At 50.6% G+C, this 24,880-nt stretch overlaps 2 protein-coding genes across 7 annotated transcripts in view; both read left to right on the forward strand.

Moving 5' to 3' along the window:
* C2CD3 (C2 domain containing 3 centriole elongation regulator) overlaps positions 1–8,985 on the forward strand; it is a 146,306-nt gene extending 137,321 nt beyond the window's left edge. For all 6 annotated transcript variants that reach the window (XM_044258556.1, XM_044258558.1, XM_044258557.1 and 3 more), the window contains one exon: positions 8,174–8,985. In XM_044258556.1, coding sequence (XP_044114491.1) covers positions 8,174–8,314 — 141 coding nt within the window. In that variant the 3' untranslated portion in view covers positions 8,315–8,985. The remainder of the gene's footprint in view (positions 1–8,173) is intronic.
* A 4,012-nt stretch (positions 8,986–12,997) lies between these two features.
* Positions 12,998–23,558, forward strand: UCP3 (uncoupling protein 3). The gene is made up of 7 exons (XM_044258563.1): positions 12,998–13,178; positions 15,866–16,102; positions 16,591–16,801; positions 17,071–17,271; positions 18,461–18,562; positions 19,118–19,298; positions 22,000–23,558. Exons 2-7 carry the CDS (start codon positions 15,977–15,979, stop codon positions 22,112–22,114), a joined length of 936 nt encoding a protein of 311 aa, XP_044114498.1. The 5' UTR covers positions 12,998–13,178; positions 15,866–15,976; the 3' UTR covers positions 22,115–23,558.
* Positions 23,559–24,880: the final 1,322 nt, after the last annotated feature.

Raw genomic sequence — 24,880 nt, forward strand, 5'->3', positions numbered from 1 at the left:
GTGTACTCACTTCCCACCATCCTGTTATCTGTCTTCATCATCTCCCTCATGACTTCTAACGAGTCTCACTCAGTCCACGCTTTCCCACAGCTGGAAGGGAGGAGGACTCTTCAGGGTTGTCAAAAAGCAAAAAACCTTTTTATAATTTAAAAACCCATATTCCTGGGGCGCCTGGGTGGCTCAGTAGGTTGAGCCCCTGCCTTCAGCTCAGGTCATGATCTCAGGGTCCTGGGATCAAGCCCCATGTCTGACTCTGCTCAGAGGTGAGCCTGCTTCCCCACCCACCTGCCCTTACTGACAAGTAGGCCTTTCTGCCTACTTGTCATCTCTGTCAAATAAATAAATCTTAAAAAATAAAAACCCATATTCCTAAGCCACCTATCAAATCTGAGTGCCCCATTTATTTGCCCTCTCAGCAGTGTGTGACATAGTCGATCTCTCTCTCCTTTAAATACTTTTTTCACTTGTTTCTAAGGCATCAGTTCAAATAAGTTCTGCACCTCCCTCTTGGCGTTTCCCGCTCAGCCGCCTTTGTTGGTTTGCTGGTTCCTCCTTCTTTCCCCTACTTGTTAACAAAGGAGTAACCCTGGGCAGAGTCTAGACTGCTCCATTTACATTTGTTTTCCAGATGATCCCATCTGACCTCAGAGCTTTAAAATCCTTTCTACGTGCTGACCACAGCTAACTGTTATCTTCACTCAGACTTTTGTCAACTCTAGGTTCATGTGGCCCCCTGCCTACCCAACAGCTCCACTTAGGTATTTAACAGATACTTCAAATTAACACTCACTCCAGATTTTATTCCATAAAGCTCTTCCTCAGTCTTCCCCATCTGTTAACAGACACCCTATCCTTCTAGTTCTGTGGTTTAGACCAAAACCCTTAGAATCCCCCCTGACACCTCTATTTCCAATCCACCAAGAAATTCTGGCAGCTCTGTCTTTAAAATACATCCAGATCTAATTTATCACCACACCAGCCATTACCACCACAGTCTAAACCACCGTCACCTCTTGCCTAGATTATTGCAGAAATCTCGCTTGCCATTCTGCTTTTGCCCTTGCCCCTGGCAACCCATTCCCCATACAGCATCCTTTAACCTTTTGAGATGTTGAGTAAATCCTGTGACTTCTCTACTTGGAACCCTCCAGTAACTTCTCATTAATGACTAGGAGAGCCAGAACTGGGCCTGAGGACACATAGGCCAGAGCATAGGAAGGTAATTTCGGCCTCAAACTTGACACATACATCTTCTGGCAAATTAAAGTCATAGTCCTGAGCTAGGTTCAGAGAGGATAGAAGGCCCCTTCCCCCAGGAGCTCACAGTTCCCCAGGGGAGCCAGCTTTATATTTTATATCCAGCTCCTATCAAGTACCTGTCATGCTTAAAGGGCTGGACCTGGTACTTTAGACTGTGTCTGCAGGGAGCTCGGTTCCTAGGGGTACTGGCCTCCAAACCACTCACTAGCTTTCCCAAGTGATATTAGCCTACAATAACACTTACGGAAAACAAGACAAAAAAGAATGAATTTAGGGAAAAGAAGACAGAGCCACAACAGTGGCTTGAGTAGAATTCAGAGATGAAGGAAAGGCTTTATAAGCTGTGATTCTGGAGAAAAGATACCTCTCAGGGAATCAGCAGAATTTGGCGACTCAGAGGTCCAAGCAGTGTACGCTAGAAAGGAGGTCAAAAGTAGGGAGGATTTGAACTTAACCAGAACAGTCAGGTTGGAATAGAAATCAGAAGCAAAGAGCAAAAGTAACCTGTCATCTGAGTTTTGTCCTTCCTGCCTGCCTGCACGGCACTTCTTTACTGTGATATGGGCCTGGTCTTATTCTGTGCCCTCCTGCCAAGGCCAGGCTCTCCACACAGCAGGAACAAGTTCCCAGACGAACCACAGGCATGGGGCCAGGTGCTGTTGTTCCCAAGGAGTAAATAAATCTTTTTGAGAGAGAGAGAGAGAGCTGTATGAGTGTTAGCTATTATTATTTTTATCATCATTACTATTGAGATGTCTCCCCTCTTATTTTTGTTCCATTTTGGGGGGAACTGGTACTATGAAACGCTAAGGGATGGGGGCGTGATCAAAAGCTTAGCACCAGGGACGCCTGGGTGGCTCAGTTGGTTAAGCAGCTGCCTTCAGCTCAGGTCATGATCCCAGTGTCCTGGGATCGAGTCCCACATCGGGCTCCTTGCTCGGCGGGGAGCCTGCTTCTCCCTCTGCCTCTGCCTGCCACTCTGTCTGCCTGTGCTCGCTCTCTCCCTCTCTCTCTCTGATAAATAAATAAAATCTTTAAAAAAAAAAAAAAAAAGCTTAGCACCAGGAACTGGGAGCTGGGAAGTTAAGCCCCACAGAACAGCCCTGAAGTATGGAAGCAGTTTTCAAGCTATAGCGGTAGACTCTTTGCTCCATTCAGATCCTGAGTTAGAGGCCCAGGGTGATACACCACCCCTATCTGAGGGTAACAGATCCCTAGCCTCAAAAGTCTCTGGTCTGCCTGTATATGAGTCTTAAGGCTTTAAGTTTGCCTCTCTTCTCACAGGGGTTCAAAGAATTTTTCTGTCTCTTGGTTTCCCTTCCTCAGGCCTAGAGGCATCTAAGAGATGCACAGTCCTGGTAGAGAAACCCAGCTTCCATAAAACCGTCAGATCAGGTCAGCAGGGGCCCAAGGGAACTTCCTGAGCCCAGAATCCTCTCTCTTCAGCCTGTGGTCTAAGCCTGTTGGCTGAGATGTCCCTCTTAATGTACTGCCTCACTTCTTTGAGCCACCAAGTCCCCAGCTCTCTGCAGAGTGCCAAAAAGAATCCTAAAGGTCCAAGGATTTTTGATAAAGTCCACACAGAGCTTTTGGGAGATGAACTCCCTTGCCAAGGGTGTACAGAAGTCAGGGGTAATAGCCAGAATTGGCTGGTGCCCACCCTGACCCAGAATGCAACTTGGCAGGCACCTCAAGGGAAAGGGCCCACAGGACCTTTAGGCAGGCACAGGGCTCAAGTTGCCTGAGCTGCTCTGAAGCCAGAGTCTGGGAGGAGGGAGGATCTCTTCCAGGAGTGACACTTTAACCTTTCCCTCTCAGGAGTCCGGACTTTCAACCCCTCTCCCTAGCAGGGTATGAATTCAGAGGGTCAAAGGGTCTTGATTTAGTCAGGCCTCTTCATTCTGTAGATGGGGAAACTGAGGCCCAGGGGGAGGGAGTGGCTCTAGTCCCTATAGAATGGGCCTCTTGTCAGGGAAGGCTCCTCAGAGCAAGGATAGGGAAGGAAGTGGGTGTGGTGAGGAATGGAGGGAGCAGTAGGTGGTAAGAACCACGTGACCAGGGCTCGACTGCAGGAGCAGAGGGTGAGTTCAGAGTAGGGAGCCCAGCCACACTGCACTTGAGCTGAGTGATCAGGTTTAGGATTGGCCTCTCAGGGCTAGGCCCCTGGTCTGTGTTTTGTCCCCACCTTCCCCCTGCTCTTAGCTGTAGCTGCTGAATCTGCAAACTCTCTTTAGCCCAAGGAAGTCCTAATTCCAGCCGTGGGAGAGGACTCTGGGAGCCACCGGTGCCAGGTGAAGGCAGCTAGCCAAGGGGGTGAAAGTTGAGGAAGGCAGACAGCTGTACTGAGCTGTCTCTGGGGCAGCAATCCGTTGGCAAGCCTTCCTAGCCAGTCAGAATCAGGGAGCTGTTTACTTTCAGTTTTTAGCTCTTGCAAAAGTTTTGTTTCCAGCAACTAAGTCTGTGTTTATGTTAACTAAGGGGATCGCTCTGGAAAAGAACAAAACTTCAGCCCTGATGCCAGGTCCAGAGGTTCACTGGGCAGAGGGCAGTGGAGCGGGGAGAGCTTGGCCAGGCCCCAAGGCATGCCTTGGAGAGGTACAGTACCTTACTTCTACTCTGCCTGGCGTGAGGTCTGAGAACAGCAAGTCCTCTCTGTAGCAGGTGTTTTACAAGATGTAGCTGACCAGACCCTTGGTCACATATGAATTTCATTTCACCTTCATAGTAGACCTGGATTAGAAGGCCAAACAGAAGTTCTTAATTCCCTTTGGTAACAAAGATACTGAGACCCAGAGAAAGAGTGTGTCTTGGCATCAAGCAAGTGGATAGTTGAGTTTGGCCACAGACCATTTTCCTTCCACTCTACCCCACTACCTCCCTTCTGAGAGTCTCAGGAACAACCTGAAGCAGGGGTAAGTGGGGAGACCTGCACCCACCACCTTCCTGGCAGCAGGTGATCTGTTGAAGAGGATCCACTGGGGGACTAGAGTAGAGAGAACCCAGAATATAGTGGCTTGGACCAGACCACATTTCAACCCAAAGAAGAGGGCTGGGCCTCAGGGCACCTGGGTGGCTCAGTGGGTTAAAGCCTCTGCCTTTGGCTTAGGTCATGATCCCAGGGTCCTGAGATCGAGCCCTGCATCGGGCTCTGTGCTCAGCAGGGAGCCTGCTTCCTCCTCTCTCTCTGCCTGCCTCTCTGCCTACTTGTGATCTCTGTCTGTCAAATAAATAAATAAAATCTTTAAAAAAAAAAAAAAAAGGAAAAGAAAAAGAAGAGGGCTGGGCCTTCCTGAGGGAGGTTTTGGAGAAGATAATATGTCACAGGGACCTGGCCAAAGATGGATCTACCAGCTGGAAGCCATTCCTGAGTGACAGAGCACCTCCTCTCCCATCATCTGCTCATGAAGCCCAGCCATGCTGCAGTTGGGCTGGGGGCTCAAATTTAGGATTTGTCTCTCAGGGCTAGGACCCTGGTCTGTGTATCTTGTCCCCATTTCTGCCCTGCTCCTAGCTGTGGCTACTGAATCTGCTACTCTCTAGCCCCAACAAGTCCTCATCCCAGCCTAGGGGAAGGCAGCCAGCCAAGTGGGTGGAAGTTGAGCAAGGCACGTATCTGTACTGAGCGAGGGGACCTGCTCAGGGCTTGGGCCCCCAGGGCTCCAGCAGGAGCATGTGAGGATTTCAAAGGAGCAGTCAGAACATGGAGGGGTGTCCGTGTTCTGAGCAATTTCACCTCTGCCCAGCCCCTCCACAGTTGTGTGTTTTGGAGTAATAACTAAAGAAGGAAGAACCTTTACTCCCAGTCAAGATGTTTTTTAGACCCTACTGAGGTCAAGAAAAGCCAAACGCTGCTGAGTGTGTGTTCTCTGTCCTTCCACACCCCTGCCCTGCCTAGTAGACAGAGCCAAGCCCTGTCCCTGGGCCTAGGCCATACAGATAAAGCCTCCTGGGTTGCCAGTGGGGATGTGAATGCTGGGAAGTCGGTTGAACCAGCCACACTTGATTCAGCTCCAGGGCAGATGTTGGCCCAGCCAGTCAGGTGTGGGCCTGTGCTCATGCCGTTCCCCCCAGTGAAATGACCTCATTCCACCTCCAGTTCGGCTGCCACTCTGCCCAGCTAGGATCTCACCTCTGTGTGAAGCCTCCCCTGGCCATCCTGGCTGTCATGAATTGCTCCCTTCTCCATGCTTCCGAGTTCTAAGCTTCATCTCTGTGATTGTTGGGTGGGTTGGCATCTGTCTTCTCCCCTCTAGCCTGAGCTAGCCTCTGGCCCTATGAGGACAGAAACCATGGCTACTTATTGTCCTTAGAAATTGATCAGGTTGAGGGGCACTTGAATAACTCAGTCGGTTAAGCATCTGCTTTCAGCTCAGGTCATAATCCCAGGGTCCTAGAATGGAGCCCTACATTGGGCTCCCCGCTCAGCAGGGGACCCTGCTTCTCCCTCTCCCACTGCCCCTCCCCCCCAATCATGCATATGAGCATACATATGCATGCTCTCTCTCTCAAAAAAAGGAAAAAAAAGAAGCTTAATAAATTTATTTTTAAAAAATTGATCGGGTTGGATTGATCTTAGGCTCCTAAAAGGCTTGATGAGTCACTAACAAAGCTCTTTAATGGTCATTTCATAAACTGAAGTACCCAACTGACCCTTCCAAGGATGGAAAATAAGACCTACCAGAACTGAAAACAGTGCTTCTCGTCTGGCAGATGAGGACACAGAAGCTTGGTTTAGGATTTGAAATAGGGGACTATGCTCTTAGGCCTGTTTTCCCATTTAGCTTTTAAAAACAAACATCTCTGTCCCCTTTCACTGTCGCAGAGAAAGAAATGGAAAGTTAAGGTACAGCTGGTGACCCAGAAGATCTGTCTGCAGTGGAGCCAGGGCACTAGAAGGGGATTCATCATTACCTCTAAATCCTAAATAGCTCACAAGACAACATTCTTAGATCTTGGGAGTATAGAGGGGTATATGAGGACTTAATGTGCTTCCAAGCACCTGAGAGGATTTGACCTAACCAAAGGCCTGGCATATGGTAGACCAACAACCACTGGTTCTAGAATGAATGAATAAGATGTTTTTTGTAAGAGGCAGCCTCCTCCCAACCCAATTTCAGCCTCTGGTCACCAGGGCTTGGTCCCACCCATTACTGGTCTAGCAGTTAACAACCTCCTGTCTTGGACCTGGTGCAGTTGGAGTCATAAGCATCAGACTCAGTCCATGTCTTGCAGAAGCACCCATCCAGTGTAGAGGAGGAGGGCAACAGCCAGGGACTGGGCAACTGGTCTACCCTGGCCTGAGGCATTAAACAGCACCTCTCATATTTTGGAAGGAAGAACTCCAGTCATGAGCAAAGAGTAGTTTTCCTTTTTTCCTTTTAGCCTAGGCCTCCCTAGAAGACATAGAGCTGTGGGTTGGTTCTCAGGCAACCCTAACTGTGGGCTTTCAGTGCTGAGAGTTTGCTCAGGTTCTGTGGACTCCTTCAGCATTGAGAATTCCAGATTGGCAGGTAGTCCTCAAGGCTGCCTGGCTTTCCACTCCCCTTATCACATTCTGACTGCTATTCTAATTTTTTTAGTGGATCATTCTGTCCTCTCGGTGCCATGGAAGTCAAGAACAGGGTTCTGAGGGCACCTGGGTGGCTCAGTTAAGTATCTGTCTTTGACTCGGGTCATGATCTCAGGGTCCTGGGATCGAGCCCACACATTGGGCTCCCTTCTCAGCAGGGAGTCTGCTTCTCCCTCTCCTCTGCCCACCCCCACTCATGCTCTCTCTCAAATAAATAAATACAATATTTAAAATAAAAAAGAAAACTGGGTTCTGTTCATTTCTGTCTCCTCACAGTAGGCATTAAAAAGGTTAAGTGAAGGAAGGGAATTACTAAATGTTACTGATCCCAGAAGCAACTCTCGCTGGGCCTCAGTTTCCCATTTGCAGAATCACAGGTGGCATGGAGGTAGTTTTAGATCTCTGGGGTCTCCACCAAACTGATTTTTGGTGCCTGGGGAGTGGTGCACTGAGCTGCCTATGCCTCCATCAACTTGTGAAGACCTCAGCACATGGATTTGGAGACAGAGAAGAGCTACCCATCCATAGGGCAGGCTGCATGCTGTTGAGGTCAGCCAGGTTGACCTGTGGTAGCGACCCCCATCTCCTTTTAACACTGCCTCTTCCTGTCAACTGGCTGCCTGGGTTGGCTTTTTTGTATAGCTTTGAGCTCCTTCAGGGCAGGAACCTGGTACAGAAAATAAAGTGGAGTGGGGAGCAGTTGAATGAGCAAAAGAGTGAGTCATATAGGAGTCCAGAAGACCACCATCACATAACCCAAATGTACACTAGGACCTTAAAGGGGAACTGGTGATACCCTGTCAGCCTGAGGCAGGGAAAGTTTTGGTAGGAGGACAGTGTTGGGATGTGGTTCATGTCACCTGCCGGCTGTCAGAACTCCCAGGGGCCATACTGAGAGTGTAGTATTCACCAACATCTCCTCCCTGGCAATTGGATATATTCCCACAGTGACATGTAGAACAGTTACAACTCAGAAGACGAATAACTTACCCATATTCATGCAGCAGGAGAAGGGATGAGGCTTTAATCCTGTCCCAGAGGGGACTGCTCCTCCTCCACAGGCACACATAGTCTCAGCTAGGGTTCACATCCCGGCTCTGCCACGCCAAGCTGTGGGACCTTGAGTTTATTTAAACCTGAACTCTAGTTTCCTGTCTATGACGTAGGAACAACGTGCCCACCCGTGGGGTTGAGATGAGGGTTAAACAAGGTCAGGTACATAAAGTGCTTTGTAAACCAGTCAGCTCTATGTCAGTATTAGCCAAAGAACCAAGATATGAGAGGAACCAAAGTCATTTCTTGGAGGTGCCATATCCTCACCTAGCTGACTTCTTCTTCTTTCAGGACAAGAGTGAGGCCTCCAGCAGAGTCTTATCCAGAAAGCCTTGTCGTCCCAGACCCAACTCGCTGCCTCCCAACTTGCCTGAGGAAGAAACTCGCAGGATAGCACGGATATTTTCTTCCCAGTACTCCCAGAAAGACTAATACAGACTGAAAGACAAAGGGAAGGATCTGCCTCCCACCTTCCTTTGGCCTTGTCCGGCTCACATGAGACACAAGGTCTGCTTCCTTCAAGGCCATGAGAACCCTGAAACTACCACCAGCCTAGTCCATGGGTGCCTTGGGACCCCATCCAGTGCAGCCTGGAGGAATGTCCCAAATCAGTCCAAAGTCCACCTGCTAGGATTTCAGCTTCTTTCTTCTAAACAAAATGGACTCCAGTACCCAAGTGGAACAACCCATCTTTTGACCAAGGGACCCAAGCAGGCATCTCCCCGCTGAGAAACTCCTTCCAGTGTCCTTGATAGCCTACTGCTGACATGAGCCCACCTTCTGCCTGAATTCATGGGCCATATTTGACTTAAAGTTTGGGTGGGGTAGAGGTGGGGGTGGAGATTGTGTTGTGCATAGCTGAGGAAGTCCTTGGGCCACCTCCACTGATTTGCTTAGAAATAAGGGTGTTTTATAGATATAAATTATTTTTATGCTGTGTTGAATTAATCAATAGAAAAGGAGGGGGGAAATCACCTCCTTCGGACTTTTTTTGATTATCTGAAATTCTAACCATGCTTTTAACTTATTGTTTTTACCCAGCTCTGAAGGTCCTTGTTCCTGCCTGTGTTTGAATAAAATCATATTGGTATTTGTATTCTGTACACAGGTGTTTCCTGGGTTGGCCGCTGGACGGGGGTGTTAGGAATCCATTTGTGCTCTAACAGCCAAAGGAAAGCTTGAAAACCATACATTCCCTTAAGCTCACCTTGAACCAGGGGCCAAGGTCACCACAAGACTTCACGGTGAGAGATCAGATTGGGCAGACACTCCGTTATTCCTTTGCTTGTGCCTCCAATCCGGCAACAAAGTGGAGGAGTCTCCTGGAACAGGTCTGCTCAGAATCCTGTGTTAAGACTGTCAAACTCCAAACATTTGAGCAGCTACTATAGACAGGGCCTGTGGGGAAGATAAGAAAAGCACAAAGATGTGCAGAATGGCTGGGAGAGAAGGTTGGAGGAGAACTAACATGGAGGGTCCCGCTTTCCTCCCCAAGCACAGGCCATTTTGCTTAGTCCTCATAACAACTCTATAACCTACACATCATGATACCCATTTTATAGTTACTGAAACTCACCAAAGTCAAGTTATTTGCCTCTATTTATGTAGCTAGGAAAGGAATCACCACATACAACATTTCCAGAGGTGTCACAAGGCTTCTGCACACAGGGAGTAGCCAGTGAGTTGTCTGAATTGGGGAAATTGATAGAGAAAAACCATGTGGGCTGGAGCAACCAGGGGGGGCTTCCCAGAAAAGTCGGAGGATGAGCCCAGAGAAAAAACCAGGAGAGCACTCAGAGCCACATGCTGCTAGGGACAGGGAAAAGACATGTCTTGACACTGCCACTTCCCTCATAGGTTCCCTCCAGCTTGACTGTCCTTCCATCTGAGCCACTGTTGCCTCGTCTGCAAAGCAGAGATAATAACGCTTCAGGGGGTTGTTGTAAAGACTAATCGAGATGACATTTGTGAAAGTGCTTCGCCTGCACTTGGCACTTGGTGGAAGCTGAGGAAATGTCAGCTCCTCCCACCACCCCACCCCCGGAGCTCCCGAGCTAGCGGGCAGACAGGCAAGCACCCCAACAGCTCTGAGACAGGCAGGACGCGCCTGAGGGTGTAGGGTGATGCACAAACCCCGAGGAGGAACAGAGTGCCCCCCCATCAGTGAAGTGCCCTCCCACCAGGCTGTTCCCTTTTTGTTCATCTTGGCCCCCCAGTCTTCAGCCTGCCGGCTCACCCCTCCCCCCCCATCTCAGGTAGACAGTAGGAGCTTTCAAGGCAAGGGCTCCACCTGCCTTAAGGCCACATAGAACCTATAGAGGGGCAGTCGGGGGCCCAGGCCTGAGGGGTTAAACCTCAGGTGAAGAATATTCCTTCCAAATCCTGCTCCAGCTTCTGTAAATAACCTGATTGGGTCAAGTTGGGATAAGGCCACAGCAGGACACAGGCTGTGGCTACCCAGGCGGTTTTTCCTACCCAGGCTCAGAGCAACCCCCCAAAATAAAAGGGCACCCTAAGGGTCTGTAAACCATCACCCCCACTTAAAAAGAGTGTGCTCGGGGCGCCTGGGTGGCTCAGTGGGTTAAAGCCTCTGCCTTCGGCTCAGGTCATGATCCCAGGACGGTCCTGGGATCGAGCCCCGCATCGGGCTCTCTGCTCATCAGGGAGTCTGCTTCCTCCTCTCTCTCTGCCTGCCTCTCTGCCTACTTGTGATCTCTGTCTGTCAAATAAATAGATAAAATCTTTAAAAGAGTGTGTTATTTACCAGTATCCTCTCCCTGAAAATTGGATCTCTTTCCCGGTGACAGCTCAGAGGTGAAATGCCTTGCGAGCCATGCAGCCTGGCTTAAGGGCATGAGGTACATACTTGACAATGAGCCATCATCTCCCTTGCTTCCTTCCAGGCACTGCCTCTGCAGAGACCTGAAAATGGATGTTTCTGCTCACCAGATGCTGGCTACTCCCAGCCCTTGCCACCAACCTTTGAATTTCCAGTGTCTTTTGGATTCTGGGGACAGGGAGCCACAGCAGACACACCTGGCCCTGCCCTCAAGAAGCCTCCCAGGCCAATGTAAGCTGAGTCCTCCCTCTGGGGACTCCAGGGCCCACGGCCTCCTAGTTTGAGCGCCCACTGTTTATCCCTTCCCATGTACCCACTGCAATCTACCCACCACCTTCAGGCCAGCATTTCCAGCTGGAGCCGGAACTCCTGAGCCCAGCCTCAGTGGTCCTAGCAGCTCCTTCCCTTATGAAGGGAACTGCCTGTGCTACTGATGTTAGGGCAGGGCCTGCTCCAAGGGAGAGGACAGACACAGCCCTGGCTTTGCACTTGAATGTCTAGACTTGTGACCACTTGCTCTGTGGCCATGGCTCTGTGCCCAAGTCCAGAAATGGGTTCTGCCTACTCCTCTGCCCTACCCAGTTAACTCCCTTCTCACCCCGGAATTCCCCTCTCTTCTCCTGTCCCCATCCCCTCTTTCCTGTGTCACCTGCCCGCCAGGTTCAGATGTGCCCCACCTTTCCCCACAGTGCCTACTGATGGAGCCTACAGTAGTAGCAGCTCCTAGGAGCCCTCCCTGCCATGCTCCACACACCTCTGCCCACTCCCTTTGGCTCCCTTCAGTGTCATGTGTGAGAGAGACCCAGAATTTTAATTACTAATTTATAATTATAAATATTATAATTAAAGGACTGGGGGTTAGGCAACACCATATACTAGCAATGTGATGGGGTTAGTCCTTGTCCCTCCCTGACACCGTTTTCTCTTCTGTAAAGGAAGCATTACAAATGTTAGATGCTCAGTGAGAAAAGGAATGAGGTACCGATACATGCTATAGCACAGACACATCTTGAATGTACTATGCTAACTGAGAAAAGCCAGTCATATACAATAGGATTTTATCTATATGAAAGGTTCAGAAATCCATAGAGATAGGGACACCTGGGTGGCTCATCAGTTAAGCATCTGCCTTTGGCTCAGGTCATAATTCCGGAGTCATGCTTCTCCCTCTGCCTCTCAGCCGGCTCTTGCTCTCTCTCGTTCTCACTCTCTCAAATAAATAAGATCTTCTAAAAAAATGAAATCTAGAGAGACAGAAAGTAGATTAGTGATTGCTCAGGGCTGAGTGTAAGGGAAAAAGGAAAGTGATTATTGATGTACACACGGGTTTGGGCGGGGGGCCTGTGGGGAGTGGTGAAAATATTTTAAAATTGTGATGATGGGATGCCTGGGTGGCTCAGTTGGTTAAGCTCCTGCCTTCGGCTCGGGTCATGATCTCAGGATCTTGGGATCGAGTCCCACATTGGGCTCCCTGCTCAACGGGGAGCCTGCTTCTCTCTCTGCCTCTGCCTGCCACTCTGCCTGCTTGTGTGCTCTGTCTCTCTCTCTCTCTCTCTGACTAAATAAATAAATAAATAAATAAAATCTTTAAAAAACCATTAATTTAAAAAATTGTGGTGATGGTTGGATAACTGAACAGTTAAAACCAATGAATTATATCCATTAAATAGGTGGACTATATGGTATGTGAATTATATCTCAGTAAAGCTGTTATTTAAAAAAACAGAATCCTGGGCACCTGCGTGGCTCAGTCAGTTCAGTGCTTGCCCTCAGCTCATGTCATGATCTCAGGTTTCCAGGATGGAGCCCTACAGCCAGCTCCCTGCTCAGGGGGAGTCTGCTTCTCCCTTTCCATCTGCCCCTCCCCACTCCTCACGCTCGCTTTCTTTCTCTCTCTCAAATATTTAAAAACAAACAAACAGAATCCTAATAGTACTCACCTCATAGGGTTGTGAAAAATAGAAATAATGTCTCTAAGGTATCTGGCACACAGTAGGCACCAAGAAATGACCATTACTATCATTGTTAATGTTAGGACAGCCCTGCCCAGCCTATCCTGTGTGTGGCATTGACCTTTGAATTCTCAAAGGTGACAGGTCCAACCCCTGTCCCCATATGTGCCCTCAACCTGAGGTAGCTCTTTTAGGAGCTGGAAGGAGCTATTTTAAAGAACCCTAAGAGGAACTAAACCAGATCTGGAACTCTGACCTTTCCCCCCACCTCCCTGCCACTCACCAGCCAGCCGCCTCTTGTCAAGTGATCAGGCTGTCAACTAAGCTTCTGTAGAGTAAGGTTTCAAGCCAGCTGGAGCATATAAAGATAGGTGCCAAGCCGGAGGCAGAGAGACAACAGTGAATGCTAAGAGGGCAACTAGATCCCTGCTGCCCCGCCCTGGGATGGAGCCCTAAGGAGCCTTAAGGAGGCCCTGTGCTTCCCCTGCCCTGGCTGAACCCACAGGTAAGACCCCATTCTCCACCACCCCCTTCCTCCTCCATGCTCTGCCCTTCACGGCAGCTTACAGAGAGCAGCCCGGAGTGAACAGAGATCGCTAGCCTGGGATCACTACAGAGCTGGTAGATTTCATTCCTCCCCCACCAAGTTAAGAGCGGGTAACGACAACCCTAATCCAGGGGCACCATGGTTGGGCAGAGGCTCGACCCCAACGTCTGCGTCACTCACCCACAACTCACTGTCCCCTTTTGCTGCTGGCTGCCTCTGCTCTGATTGTGCAAATCTCCATAGACAAGAGTGGCTTTCTCCTTAGTCTAGCACACAATCTCCAGAATTCCTCTAGAGCATTAAGCCCTTTCCCCATAAGGGTTCTGGGGACTCTTTTCCTGAGTAGAGATGGTGCATGCACCTCTGGCCTCACAGGGAGGGAGGTTTACGAGCCCATACAACTCTACTCAAGCGGCTTCCTCAGCAGGAATATGCTGTGCAGGCTTTGCCAGGAGGGTGAGATCAGGTGGGGCATCTCAGAATGGGGTTGTCTGATCCCTGCTTCTGAGCTGCCATGGAGATCAGATTCCCCAGTCCCAGTCCAGACCTGAATCAGGATCTCTGGCGCTGAGGGCCTCTGAGAATCCACTCCGTAAACAAGCAGTTCCAGGGATCCTGAGCTCTCCCTGAAGAGTGAGGCTCCGGCCAGTGGCACCGCCGCAGTGTCACACTGACCTGGGCTCCAGTCCCAGCCCCATCCCTTCCGTCTGTCTTATGACTAGCTGAAGCCCTCACAGCCTGAGGCCCCTTGTTTATGAGTGGGAATCTTTGTGACAACTACCATATAGCCTTATAAAGGGACTGAATTAGTCAATACCTATATAGTCCTTGGCACCATGCTTCATGCAAGGAGCACTGGGCAGACATTAGGGTTAGGGTTACTGGAACATCCTGTGCCTCAAGTGCCCCAGCAGAGCTATGGAGAGAAGAGTCCTGCTCTCAACTTCCCCTTTTCCGCTGACAAAAATCCGCTGGCTGCTAGATTTCCTCAAGTATCAATGCAGGATGCTGGAGTCAAGGGAGAAAGGAAGTGGGAAACGGTGGCCTCAGGGCAGCTCCTGAGTCTACCATTGTGGCCTCCCTCTCCACCACAACTTGACTAACGAAAGTTCTAGCGCACCCACCCCCCAATGAGGTAGGGCTTTTTTTTTTTTTCTTTAATTTATTTGACAGACATAGATCAGAGAGCGAGGAGGAAGCAGGCTCCCCGCTGAGCACAGAGCCCGATGCGGGTCTCGATCCCAGGACTCTGGGATCATGACCTGAGCCGAAGGCAGAGGCTTAACCCACTGAGCCACCCAGGCGCCCCTGAGGTAGGGCTTTTAGCTTGAGTCCCTGCCCATCCATTCTGCCTCCCATGGCTCAAGGCTGCGTCCAGCATAGGCTGCGTCTTCACGCGTGGCCGCTGCATGGTTCCAACAGCTCTAGCTACACCATTCCAACAGTTTCCTCACTGGCCTCTCCCCTTCCCGTCCAGCCCTGACGTTTGCACCCACATACTCTGAACACTGGCCTGACGATGTCATTCCTCTACTTGAGAACCACCAACCACTCCCCATTCTCTGATTCAGTACAGCCCTGGCATTCCAGATCCCGCCATGAAAGATCACTGTGGGCTTCTCTGATTTTATTTCCCATTTCTCCACTTCAGCAAGTGGGATTCCTTGGTCAACTGGTCCCCCCTGGGCCCCTCTAGCCCTGAGCCATCCTGGTACCAGGCTACACAGAGAAGCAGGATAAGTAGACCCTATCCCAGCCTTTAGGGCTCCCTATCTAGCGGGGAAACAACTACAGCTACTGAGCTAATCAACAAAAAGCTGTGGGACCAGAGGCCAGGCCAAAGGAGTTTGAGAGTTCAGGCTCCCCCAATCCTCCCACCCAACCCCCAGGCCAGGGGAAAACAGGCTTCCCCCAGGAGATCCAGCCCATGAGATAAAACCCATGAAGTGGGATTCCTGGGGCTGATGTTCTGCTTTGGAGGAGGGAGGGAGCCTGGTCCTGGGCTCCTCTGCTGCTCTGCCTCCCACGGCTCCCAGGGAGATGGGGCTGCAAAGCGTCCTGCTGCTGATGTTGGGGATAGTGGCAGCTGCTCTGCCTGGCTCAGGACAGGCCCCTTCCCCTCACACCTTTGAGGACATCCCTTCTCAGCTGAAGAGAACGGGCTTCTCAGACAGAGGAGGATCCATCTTGGGTCAAGAGAATGTGTCTCCTCTCCCTGTGTGCACTTGGGCCTGCATCTGTCCTACTCCTGGCTGAGCAGGGGCATGAGTGTATCCGAAGGTCCTGGCTTAGCTGTGGTTACCTTGGGGAGCTGGCACACCTGTCACAGGCAGCCCTGCATTCTTATCACCTGTTCTTCTGAGCATCTGGTTTTTGGTGCTGATGCCATTTCTTAGCAGGTCACACCCCCTGGCACCCATTTCACACATACCCCTAGTATGCTGGGATCCTGGATTCTTCAGTGTCCTCACCCCTTAGAGTCAGGGCCAGTGCCACAGAGTTGTGAGGTGGGCACAGTGTTTGTCCCTTTCCTTCTGGGGATAGGGATTTCCTTCTGGCAATAAAAACTCTGCACACAGGGGACAGGTGGGGACAGGTCTGGATGGCCCAAGTTCCATCTGCCTCCTCTGGCCTGTCTCTGACAGCCTCCTCCCTGCACTAAACCTCAGGATTGCAAAGCGGCCTCTCTCCTTGGACCTCTCTCCTTTCTTCTCTCTCCTGGGCCCTGGAGGGACCAGGCAGAACCTTCTGGGACCATGGCTGGACTAAAGCCTTCAGAGGTACCTCCTACCACAGCTGTGAAATTCCTGGGGGCAGGCACAGCAGCCTGTTTTGCTGATCTCCTCACCTTTCCACTGGACACAGCCAAGGTTCGCCTGCAGGTAAGTACTTTTTGGCAAGGGTCGTTGCTCAGATCAAAGGCAGGACTGAGTTCTCCACTCCAGCACCTCTAGCGTGTGCCAGCCTGCTCATCCTTACGAACCGTGCACAGGCCACTCACTCCACTGCTTACAACCCTGCGCCACCATCATCTGAGGCAAAAAAATCGTGGGTCCTTGGGCCCTTCCTGGCCTCACCCGACTTTGTAAACCATGGAGTGTGAAGGAAAAGTAACTGTGCGACCTTGGGCAAACCACTGACCACTTGTTGTGGGGAAAACAATCTGCCCTCCATGTGCTCTGAGGGCTGAGCACCACACCACGGATCATAGTTTAGGAACGATGCGCTGGGGGCACACAACTTGTTTTCACGGGGACGTGGCGGCTCCAATCGTGGTCGTGCTCGAGAACCAGCCCTGGGCAGGCCCCTCTGCACACGGCCTCCTCCGCCCGGCTCCCAGCTCCTCACCCTCTGCTGGACCGTTCCTCAGATCCAGGGGGAGAAGCAGGTGACCCAGGCAGCCCAGAGACCCCAGTACCACGGCGTGCTGGGCACCATCCTGACCATGGTGCGCACCGAGGGCCCCCGCAGCCTCTACAGTGGGTTGGTCGCCGGCCTGCAGCGCCAGATGAGCTTCGCCTCCATCCGCATCGGCCTCTACGACTCTGCCAAGCAGCTCTACACCCCCAAGGGATGCGACTGTGAGTGCCTGGCATCCCGGAGACACGGAGGGGGTAGGCAGAAGCAGACTCTAGGCTAGCGGGTCAGGGATGCAGGTGGTGCAGACTCAGAGGCAGGGCTGGGCCACTGAAAGCCGGAGACAGTCACCAGGAGACAGAGGCGCGGTCAGGACCCTGAGCCTGGGAGAAGAGGCAGGCGTCAGGCAAAAGCAGCCCCACAGAGAAGAGCGTCCAGCCCGGAGGAGCACTGGCTGGCCAAACGCTGACCCCCTCTCTCTCCTCCTCTCCAGACTCGAGCATCACTACCCGGATTTTGGCAGGCTGCACCACCGGGGCCATGGCAGTATGCTGTGCCCAGCCCACGGATGTGGTGAAGGTCAGGTTTCAGGCCGGCATACACCTTGGGGCTGGGAGCAACAGGAAATACAGTGGGACAATGGACGCCTACAGGACCATCGCCAGGGAGGAAGGGTTCAGGGGCCTATGGAAAGGTAGGTCTGGACTCCAGGCTCAGAGGGCCTGGGGTAGAGCATGCCTTACCCTGAGTTAGGGCGGAGAACCGAGCGAGGAGGGAACTCCCAGCATGGTATAGTCCAGTGATTCTGCAAGAACATCCCAGCCAAAACTCTCACACTGACCTGCCACAGTGCCCGAGTTCAATTCAATTTGGCAACCCTTCAGCATGTGCAGATTGCTGTGAGGGGGACAGAAAGGAATGGAAGATACCTTCCCTACCCTCATGGCTCTCACAGATGGAGAGGGATGAGACATGTCAAGGAGCAGCCATCCCACAGGGTAGGACGTGCAAAGGTCGCACAGAGGTACACAGCCAGAGGCAAGAGAGGCCGTGCAGACTCCAAGGTTGGGGGGGAAGGTGACACGGAATCTGGCCCTAAGGCTCAGTGGGCTCTAGGTGTGTGGAGATGGAAGGGGAGGGCTTCCCCAGCAAAGTTCTCTCAGGGGTGATGACTATAGGACATAGGTCTGTAGGACTACAGGACTCAGAGAAGAAACAGAGGCCAGCGGAGGAGTCAACCGTGAGTTGTCGGGAGCAAGGAGATTCCATGAGGAGGGGGTTTCGTCAAGAGTAAGGCTTCTGGGGTCCCTATGTGTCCCCGTGGAGGCCACCGTGACAAATGTTGGAATCTCTCCCACATGTGGACCAAGGATCACACCAATCCTTGCAGAAGAGAGAGTGACCCAGTGAAGGTTAAGCACAGGACCCCAGGGTCACAGCCTGATTTGCTCTGCACTCTCCCGAGGTCCAGCCCTCTCATCTGTGATATCAGTGGCTGGGTCTTGATGCTCTCCTAGGGCCTCCCAGTGCTACTTCCTGTCACTGCTCCAAGAGCCTTGGAGCTCTTGGAAAGAAGAAAGGCTTCCTTGCCTGACTTTAGCCGGGTCTCAGGGAGGCATATTTTAATTTTGATAGATATTATAGATTATTCTCCAAAGTGTGGCTCGGACAAACATAAGAGGGCCTCTCTGTTTCCTGTCTCTGAGGTGGACACGGATAACCTAAGAGTTAGCCCCAGAGAGGAAAGCGTGGAATCCGCTCAGATGAGGCGGGCCCCTCTGAGACCCCTGGAATGGAACATTCCCAAACTGGAGCCCGGGACCTTGCAACCAGGGAGTCCGCATCTCGTTTTCACTCATCAGCCCCCACTCCATCCTTCACAGGAACTTTCCCCAACATCACAAGGAACTCCATCGTCAACTGTGCTGAGATGGTGACCTATGACATCATCAAAGAGAAGCTGCTAGACTATCGCCTGCTCACGGGTAAGACCCTGGGCTCTGGGGAGCTGCCCTCCCACAGCAGGGAGGGAACCTGGAATTCCACAGAGTGGGTACCACTCAGAGGTGACTGGGTATAGGAAGGAGCAGAGAGGGGAGCAGTGCCCAGAAGAAATGCCCAGTATAGGAGTGCCTCTTAACTTGCTAGACGGGGTGCTGCCCAATTCATGAATCACTTAATAATGCCAATTACAGCTTTAAAAAAAAATGCCCTGCCATCATTGTGATGACTGGGAAAGAAGCCTGGACAGGGAGGCCAGAGCCCTGGGTTCCAGCCCAGCACTTCCCACCATGCACCTTGAAGCAAGGGTCACCTTCTCGGACTTTGTTTTCCTTTAATGAGATCGCTGGGCTGCAGAGCCGTCCAGCAGTGGGACAGCCCTGTTCTATTTTGTGAGTCCTGTGAGAGCTTTAGAAAGCACTGTCCTTACACTCAGGAGTTTCCAGTTTAGTGAAGGACAAAGGACGACAACGGGGAACAGAAAGGCAGCGCTTTGCCTTCTCACAGCTCCGCACTCGCTCCTCCCTTCCCCGCTGCAGACAATTTCCCCTGCCACTTCATCTCTGCCTTTGGAGCCGGCTTCTGTGCCACAGTGGTGGCCTCCCCAGTGGATGTGGTGAAGACCAGGTACATGAACTCGCCACCAGGCCAATACCGCAGCCCCCTGGACTGTATGCTGAAGATGGTGGCCCGCGAGGGCCCCATGGCCTTCTATAAGGGGTGAGTCTCCCCCTCCTGCTCCAGCACCTCCTCCCAGAGAACCTGGGCTTGTTTCCTTCCCTTCTTTCTTTCCTTCCTTCTATTCTTCTTTCTTTCCTTCCTCCACATATAATGTGCCTACCATGGGTCCACCTGGGGACATGGTGGTGAACAGCACAGATATAAACACCACAAAGGACAAATACAAAGAAGGACACCTGGATGGCTCAGTTGGTTGGGCAGCTGCCTTCGGCTCAGGTCATGATCCCAGGGTCCTGGGATCCAGTCCCGCATCGGGCTCCTTGCTCTGGAGGGAGCCTGCTTCTCCCTCTGACTGCCTGCCACTCTGTCTGCCTGTGCTCCCTCTCTCTCTCTGACAGATAAATAAAATCTTAAAAAAAAAAAAAATCTTAAAAAAAAAAAAAAAAAAAGTGGACCAAATCTGACCTGGAGAGTTAGGGGAGGCTGAGAAAAAGAATTCTAGGCATAGGTCAAAGTGTTGTCTATCCCCAAACTTACAGGGTAAGGGAGGAAGGAAAGGCGGTCGGTCGTCCTGAGACTTGCCTCCAGCCCACTGTCATGACTGTGGATCAGCACGGATGGCGGCCGAAATGCCCAGCACACGTCACATTTTTTTGCTTCTGGGTCTGCTTTTACCATTCCTTCTTAATGGAATGCCTTTCCCGCCTCATGCACATGCGTCAGAACTAGTTCAAAGGCCACCTCCTCCCCAGTATTCTCCAGCAGGAATCTTTCCTCCTCCCTGTGAACTTCACCAATACGTCCTTGATTCCACTGTTTAGGGTACTTACCACCTCCTACCTTGTGTTATAGGATTTGTAAGGTTAAAATATTCCCCATGCGGGGTCACAAGCTCCTCAAAGCCAGAATGGAGGCTTATCCGTCTTTCATCTCCCTAGCCAAGAGCCAGCGCTCAATAATGTAGGTTGTGAACAACCACCATGACCACTAAGGCACTAAGTACAAGACCTTATGCAAAGCACTTGACACAGATTATCTCAACAACCCCTGAATTGGATGGTCTTCTCCACATTTACTGAGGAAGAAATGGAGACTCAGGAAGGTCAAGTGACTTACCCAAGATCCCAGACTTACAATGTCAGAGCCATGGCTCTAAGCCAGATCATCAGATGCCACCCCCTGGCATCTGTCCTATTGCCAGGCTCTTGGCTTGCCCTCACCCCTCCCACCACTGATGCCTTCAGCAGATAGTTTTCTGGTGCCCCGTGTTAGATGGGACCCAACATGCAATCAGGTCCTCAACCCTGTAAGTGACATATAAAACTCCTTCTGTTGCCAGGCTGTTCTTTCCCTGTAAGTGCTTCTCTCATTACAATCAGCAGCAGCTGCCGCCTGTCTCAGTTTATTCTTTCAGTTGGAAAACAATTTACTGAGCATCTCCTGTGTGCCAGGCCCTGTGCTTGCCTCAAAGAGCAGCAGACACAGGCGACATTAATGGAGCATTTACGGAGACTGGGCCCTGCGCTGTATGCTGTGCATTACCTCATTTAGTCCTTCACAACAACTATATGAGGTAAATGCTGTTATGTTCCTCATTTTACAGATGAGGACACTGAGGCTTAGAAAGATTAAGTAACCTGCCCTAGGTCATGCAGCTAGAAACTGACAGAGCTAGGGTCTGAGCCCAGCTCGGACTCTGGAGTTCACCTTCATTGCCCCAGTGCTATTCTCCCTGGGGAGGCTAGGCTGAGGCATCTGGAGAGACCTTGGTATGAGTCTGTGGGGCCCAAGCCTAGTCCTGCAGAGCCAAGAGCAACCAGCCAGGCAAGGAGGAGAGTAGGGGACATTCCCAGGCAGAAGGAGCAGCTCAGACAAGGGCACAGGAAGCAAGTCTGGCAGGAGAGGATAGGACCAGGAGGGGATTAGTAGAGAGGCCAAAGAGGGAGCAGGTCAGGTCCCAGGCTCCTCCCTGAGTCTGTGAAGCTGAGGTGGAGACTGGCTCCCAGCTGTGTTATCACAGGACAGGCAGGCTCTCTGGAGGTTATAAAGCTGGTGTCACTCAGTCTTCACCCTCTGGTGTGCCAGCTTCTAGGTGCCCTGGTAGGGCCTCCGCAGGGATGGCCCCTCAGCATGTAAATGATTCCAGAAATACCTAGCAGCAGGGTGGAGTCAGATAGTTTTAGCTGAGCTCCTTAACTGCCCTGGGCTTCAGTTCCTTTTTTTTTTTTTTTTTAAGCTTTACTTATTTGGGAGGGAGAGAGAGCACACACACACAAGCGTGGGGTAGGGGTAGAGGGAGGCGGGGAGAGAGGGAGAATCCTGAACAGAGTCCCCACCTGACCACGGAGCCTGACAAGGGGCTCCATCCCACAACCCTGGGACCAAGACTGGAGCCAAAACCAAGAGTCAAATGCTTAACCAACTGAGCCACCCAGACACGCCTGGGCCTCAGTTTCTAAAAAAGAAACGTGGCAACCATCATAGCTTCCTTATAGACTTGTGGGAATTAACTGCCTAACACAGAACCTGGTTCAAAATGTGCTTTCTTTCCTTTCTTGACTCCTGCTTCTGCCTAAATTCCTTCAGCAGAGGAGAAAAAGCCTGAACAGACTCAGAGAATGTTTGTGACTAACAGAGTCCTAGGTCCTTTGGCACTAATGCTGTGAATGCGGGGAGCGCCGGACATCCATGTGGGGTACTTAGTCCACGCCACCTGATGTTCTGGTTGTTCTCTCATCAGATTTACACCATCATTTTTGCGTTTGGGAACCTGGAATGTGGTGATGTTCGTGACCTATGAGCAGCTGAAACGGGCCTTGATGAAAGTCCAGATGCTACGGGAATCTTCATTCTGAATAAAGCAGGGCCACTTAGTACTTAATTGGAACAAGAACCAGTGGGTCCCACACAAACCCACACATGTTTACACAACTGTTTACTTCCTGCTGAGTCAAGAAACAGAAGCAGAGAAAGGATTCTGGTCTTCAGTGCTTTGTCTTAAGAACACATTTGTTTTGTATGGACAAGATGGAAATTAAATTATATTAATTTGAGGGACCCATGATGTTGGATGCCTAACATTTAGGCAAGAGAAAATAAACCAAAACATCCATTTGGATAAAACAAAAGTCTGTAAACCTATGTTCTGTTAAAAAAAAAATTTTTTTTTAAATCTAATGAGATGATGAATTGTAAACAGGAAAGACTGCAAGCGTGAGACAGCAGCGGTACATGACACCTGGAAACCAGCGAAGGAGTGTGGAGGGACGCTGCCGAAACAACATAGCTGTGACTGCAGCCTTCGGTTAACTGTGGATCATCAGCCATCTGTGTAATGTGCCTGCCACTTAGAAGCCACTGGGATTCTAGAAAATAGGAGACCAAAAAAAAAAAGAGAGAGAGAACGAGAAAACCTGGAACCTGTGCCAAAAGAACACTGCTGGGCCAGCATGAGGCGGAGATTCGTAACTGTTCCCTGATGACACTGCAGAATCAAGAGGGCAGACCTCATCTTCTTTCCTGTAAAATGGGAGTAATAAACCCTTCCCTCCTCTCTCACCAGGGATGTTATGAGGATCAGGTGACAGGGTGGACATGAAAGCACTTTATAAAAGCGGAAGCTCTGATATTTACAAGTTCTTGGGAAAGATATTCTCAGGACAGTAAAGAACTGCCAGGGAAGTTTGAAAGGTTGAAAAGTTGTCTAGAGGTTAGACCAAAGGAGCCAGGGGCTGGCGGGCCAGGGGTGACAGAATGGTGTGCAGTCGTGGAAGGCCCACGCCCACGCAGCCCTGGCTTCCCAGCAGGACTGTAAGACCCCTGAACGGTACCAGGCTTGGGGAAAAAGAGGTAGATGCCAGGCTGACAGCCTAAAGTATCAGGGCTCAGAGTTCTTTGGGATATTATTATAATTCAATAAAGGGTGTGGGAACGAGAACAGCTATGTCTTTTTTGCCTTCTCTTTCTTGGACAGAATGTCCCTTTCTTACCACGTTTCCTGTTTGCCAGCACTGGGCCTTTGTGACATTAATAACAGTACTGGGTTCAAATGTCCCCTCCCCTCATCTTACCAGAAACCTAACCACCAGGAATCCTAATACCTCACTGTCCTAGCAGAGAAGCAGAAATAACAATCCCCCACCTTTGTAGAAATGCTCAGCAACGTCATCTCTCCCTCCCCACTCTGACACGGCTGCATCCCAGGAGGGGAAAAGCAAATGTCCACTCACCCTTAGCACTCTCCTAAATTTAAATTATAATTTGAGATTATCAACATATATAAACTGGAAAGTTCAGATAAAAGCAAAAAAAAAAAGAAAGAAAGATTATTTCTGTTTAATATCTGGTTTGATTTTTAAATAAAACCCATATTTAAAATTTTCTCTTTCTTTTGACTTGACTGGCATGTACAAGTCATTCTTAAACTCCTGGTCTCAGTTTGTAAATTCCTAGGGCCAGGAACTATGTCTTCTATGAATTACTACGCAACAATATGTATTTTTTAAAAATGTATATATTTATTTCAGAAAGAGAGAGAGCATGAGCAGGGAGAGGGGGCCGGGCAGAGGGAGAAACGGAATCCTCAAGCAGACTCCCAGCTGAGTGAGGAGGCTGATGCAGGGCTCAATCCCAGGACCCTGAGATCGTAACCTGAGCCAAAGTCAAGAGTTGGCCGCTTAACCAACTGATCCACCCAGGCGCCCTCCCCATAGCAATGTTAACACATCCTCCACCAAAAACAAACTATCTGGATGATGATACCAAAAGAGAGAAAGGATCAATTCTACCAAGAGTTACTTTGATTGGGAGCAGCACCTTAGTGACCTCTGAGTCCAGACTTTTGAAGAAAGGAAAACCAGGGGTGCCTCGGTGGCTCAGTATTTAGGCATCTGCTAAGGTCGGCTAAGGCGTCTAGCTTAGGTCATGGGCTCGAGTCCCACATCAAGTTCTGCACTGGGCTCCCCGCTTGGTGGGGAGCCTACTTCTCCCTCTCCGCTTCTTCCTCTCCCTCTCCACTACTCCCTCTCCCCCTACTGCTCCCCCTGCTTGTGTTCTCCCACTCTATGTCAAATAAATAAATAAAATCTTCAAAAAAGTAAGAAAGGAAGGAAGAAGGAAAAAGAAAGGAAAGAAAGCCCAGATTGGTGGGAGGTCTTCTATAGTTTCTCGGGCAAAATATTAGCTCTCTTTGCCCACTTTTTAAAGGCAGAAGTTGGAACCAAATGAACTAAAGCTCTAAAGTTCAGTGATTCTAAGAACTGAAACAGCTTCTTCTAAACCACAGCATGCAAGCCCTTCCTAGTTCTATCCCCAATTTCTGCCACAAGGAAGTCAGGGATGAGATCTTGTAAAATGGTCAGGTCACCAGCTGAGGCCCCACAGGGAAGTTGGTGTCTTAGCTCTGTGCACCCATCCCCCACAACACACCCACAGACACTGACTCCATCAAGTCATTAAGAGGAAATGTGCCTCTGGGACTCCTAGGTAGCTCACATGTTCTCACTCTGAAAGAAAGAAAGAAAGAAAGAGGGCGCCTGGATGGCTCAGTGGGTTAAGCCACTGCCTTTGGCTCAGGTCATGATCTCGGGATCCTGGGATCGAGTCCCACATCGGGCTCTCTG

This window comes from Neovison vison, chromosome 7, assembly GCF_020171115.1.
Source record: "Neovison vison isolate M4711 chromosome 7, ASM_NN_V1, whole genome shotgun sequence".
NCBI classification, from domain to species: Eukaryota; Metazoa; Chordata; class Mammalia; order Carnivora; family Mustelidae; genus Neogale; species Neogale vison.

What these genes read in the sequence shown, in the direction of transcription:
- UCP3 (XM_044258563.1), top strand. Translation starts at nt 15,977, where the DNA reads ATGGCTGGACTAAAGCCTTCAGAGGTACCTCCTACCACAGCTGTGAAA. An exon ending in GTTCAGGGGCCTATGGAAAG is followed by an intron (nt 17,272 to 18,460) that starts GTAGGTCTGGAC and finishes CATCCTTCACAG; the next exon opens with GAACTTTCCCCAACATCACA. An exon ending in CCCATGGCCTTCTATAAGGG is followed by an intron (nt 19,299 to 21,999) that starts GTGAGTCTCCCC and finishes TTCTCTCATCAG; the next exon opens with ATTTACACCATCATTTTTGC.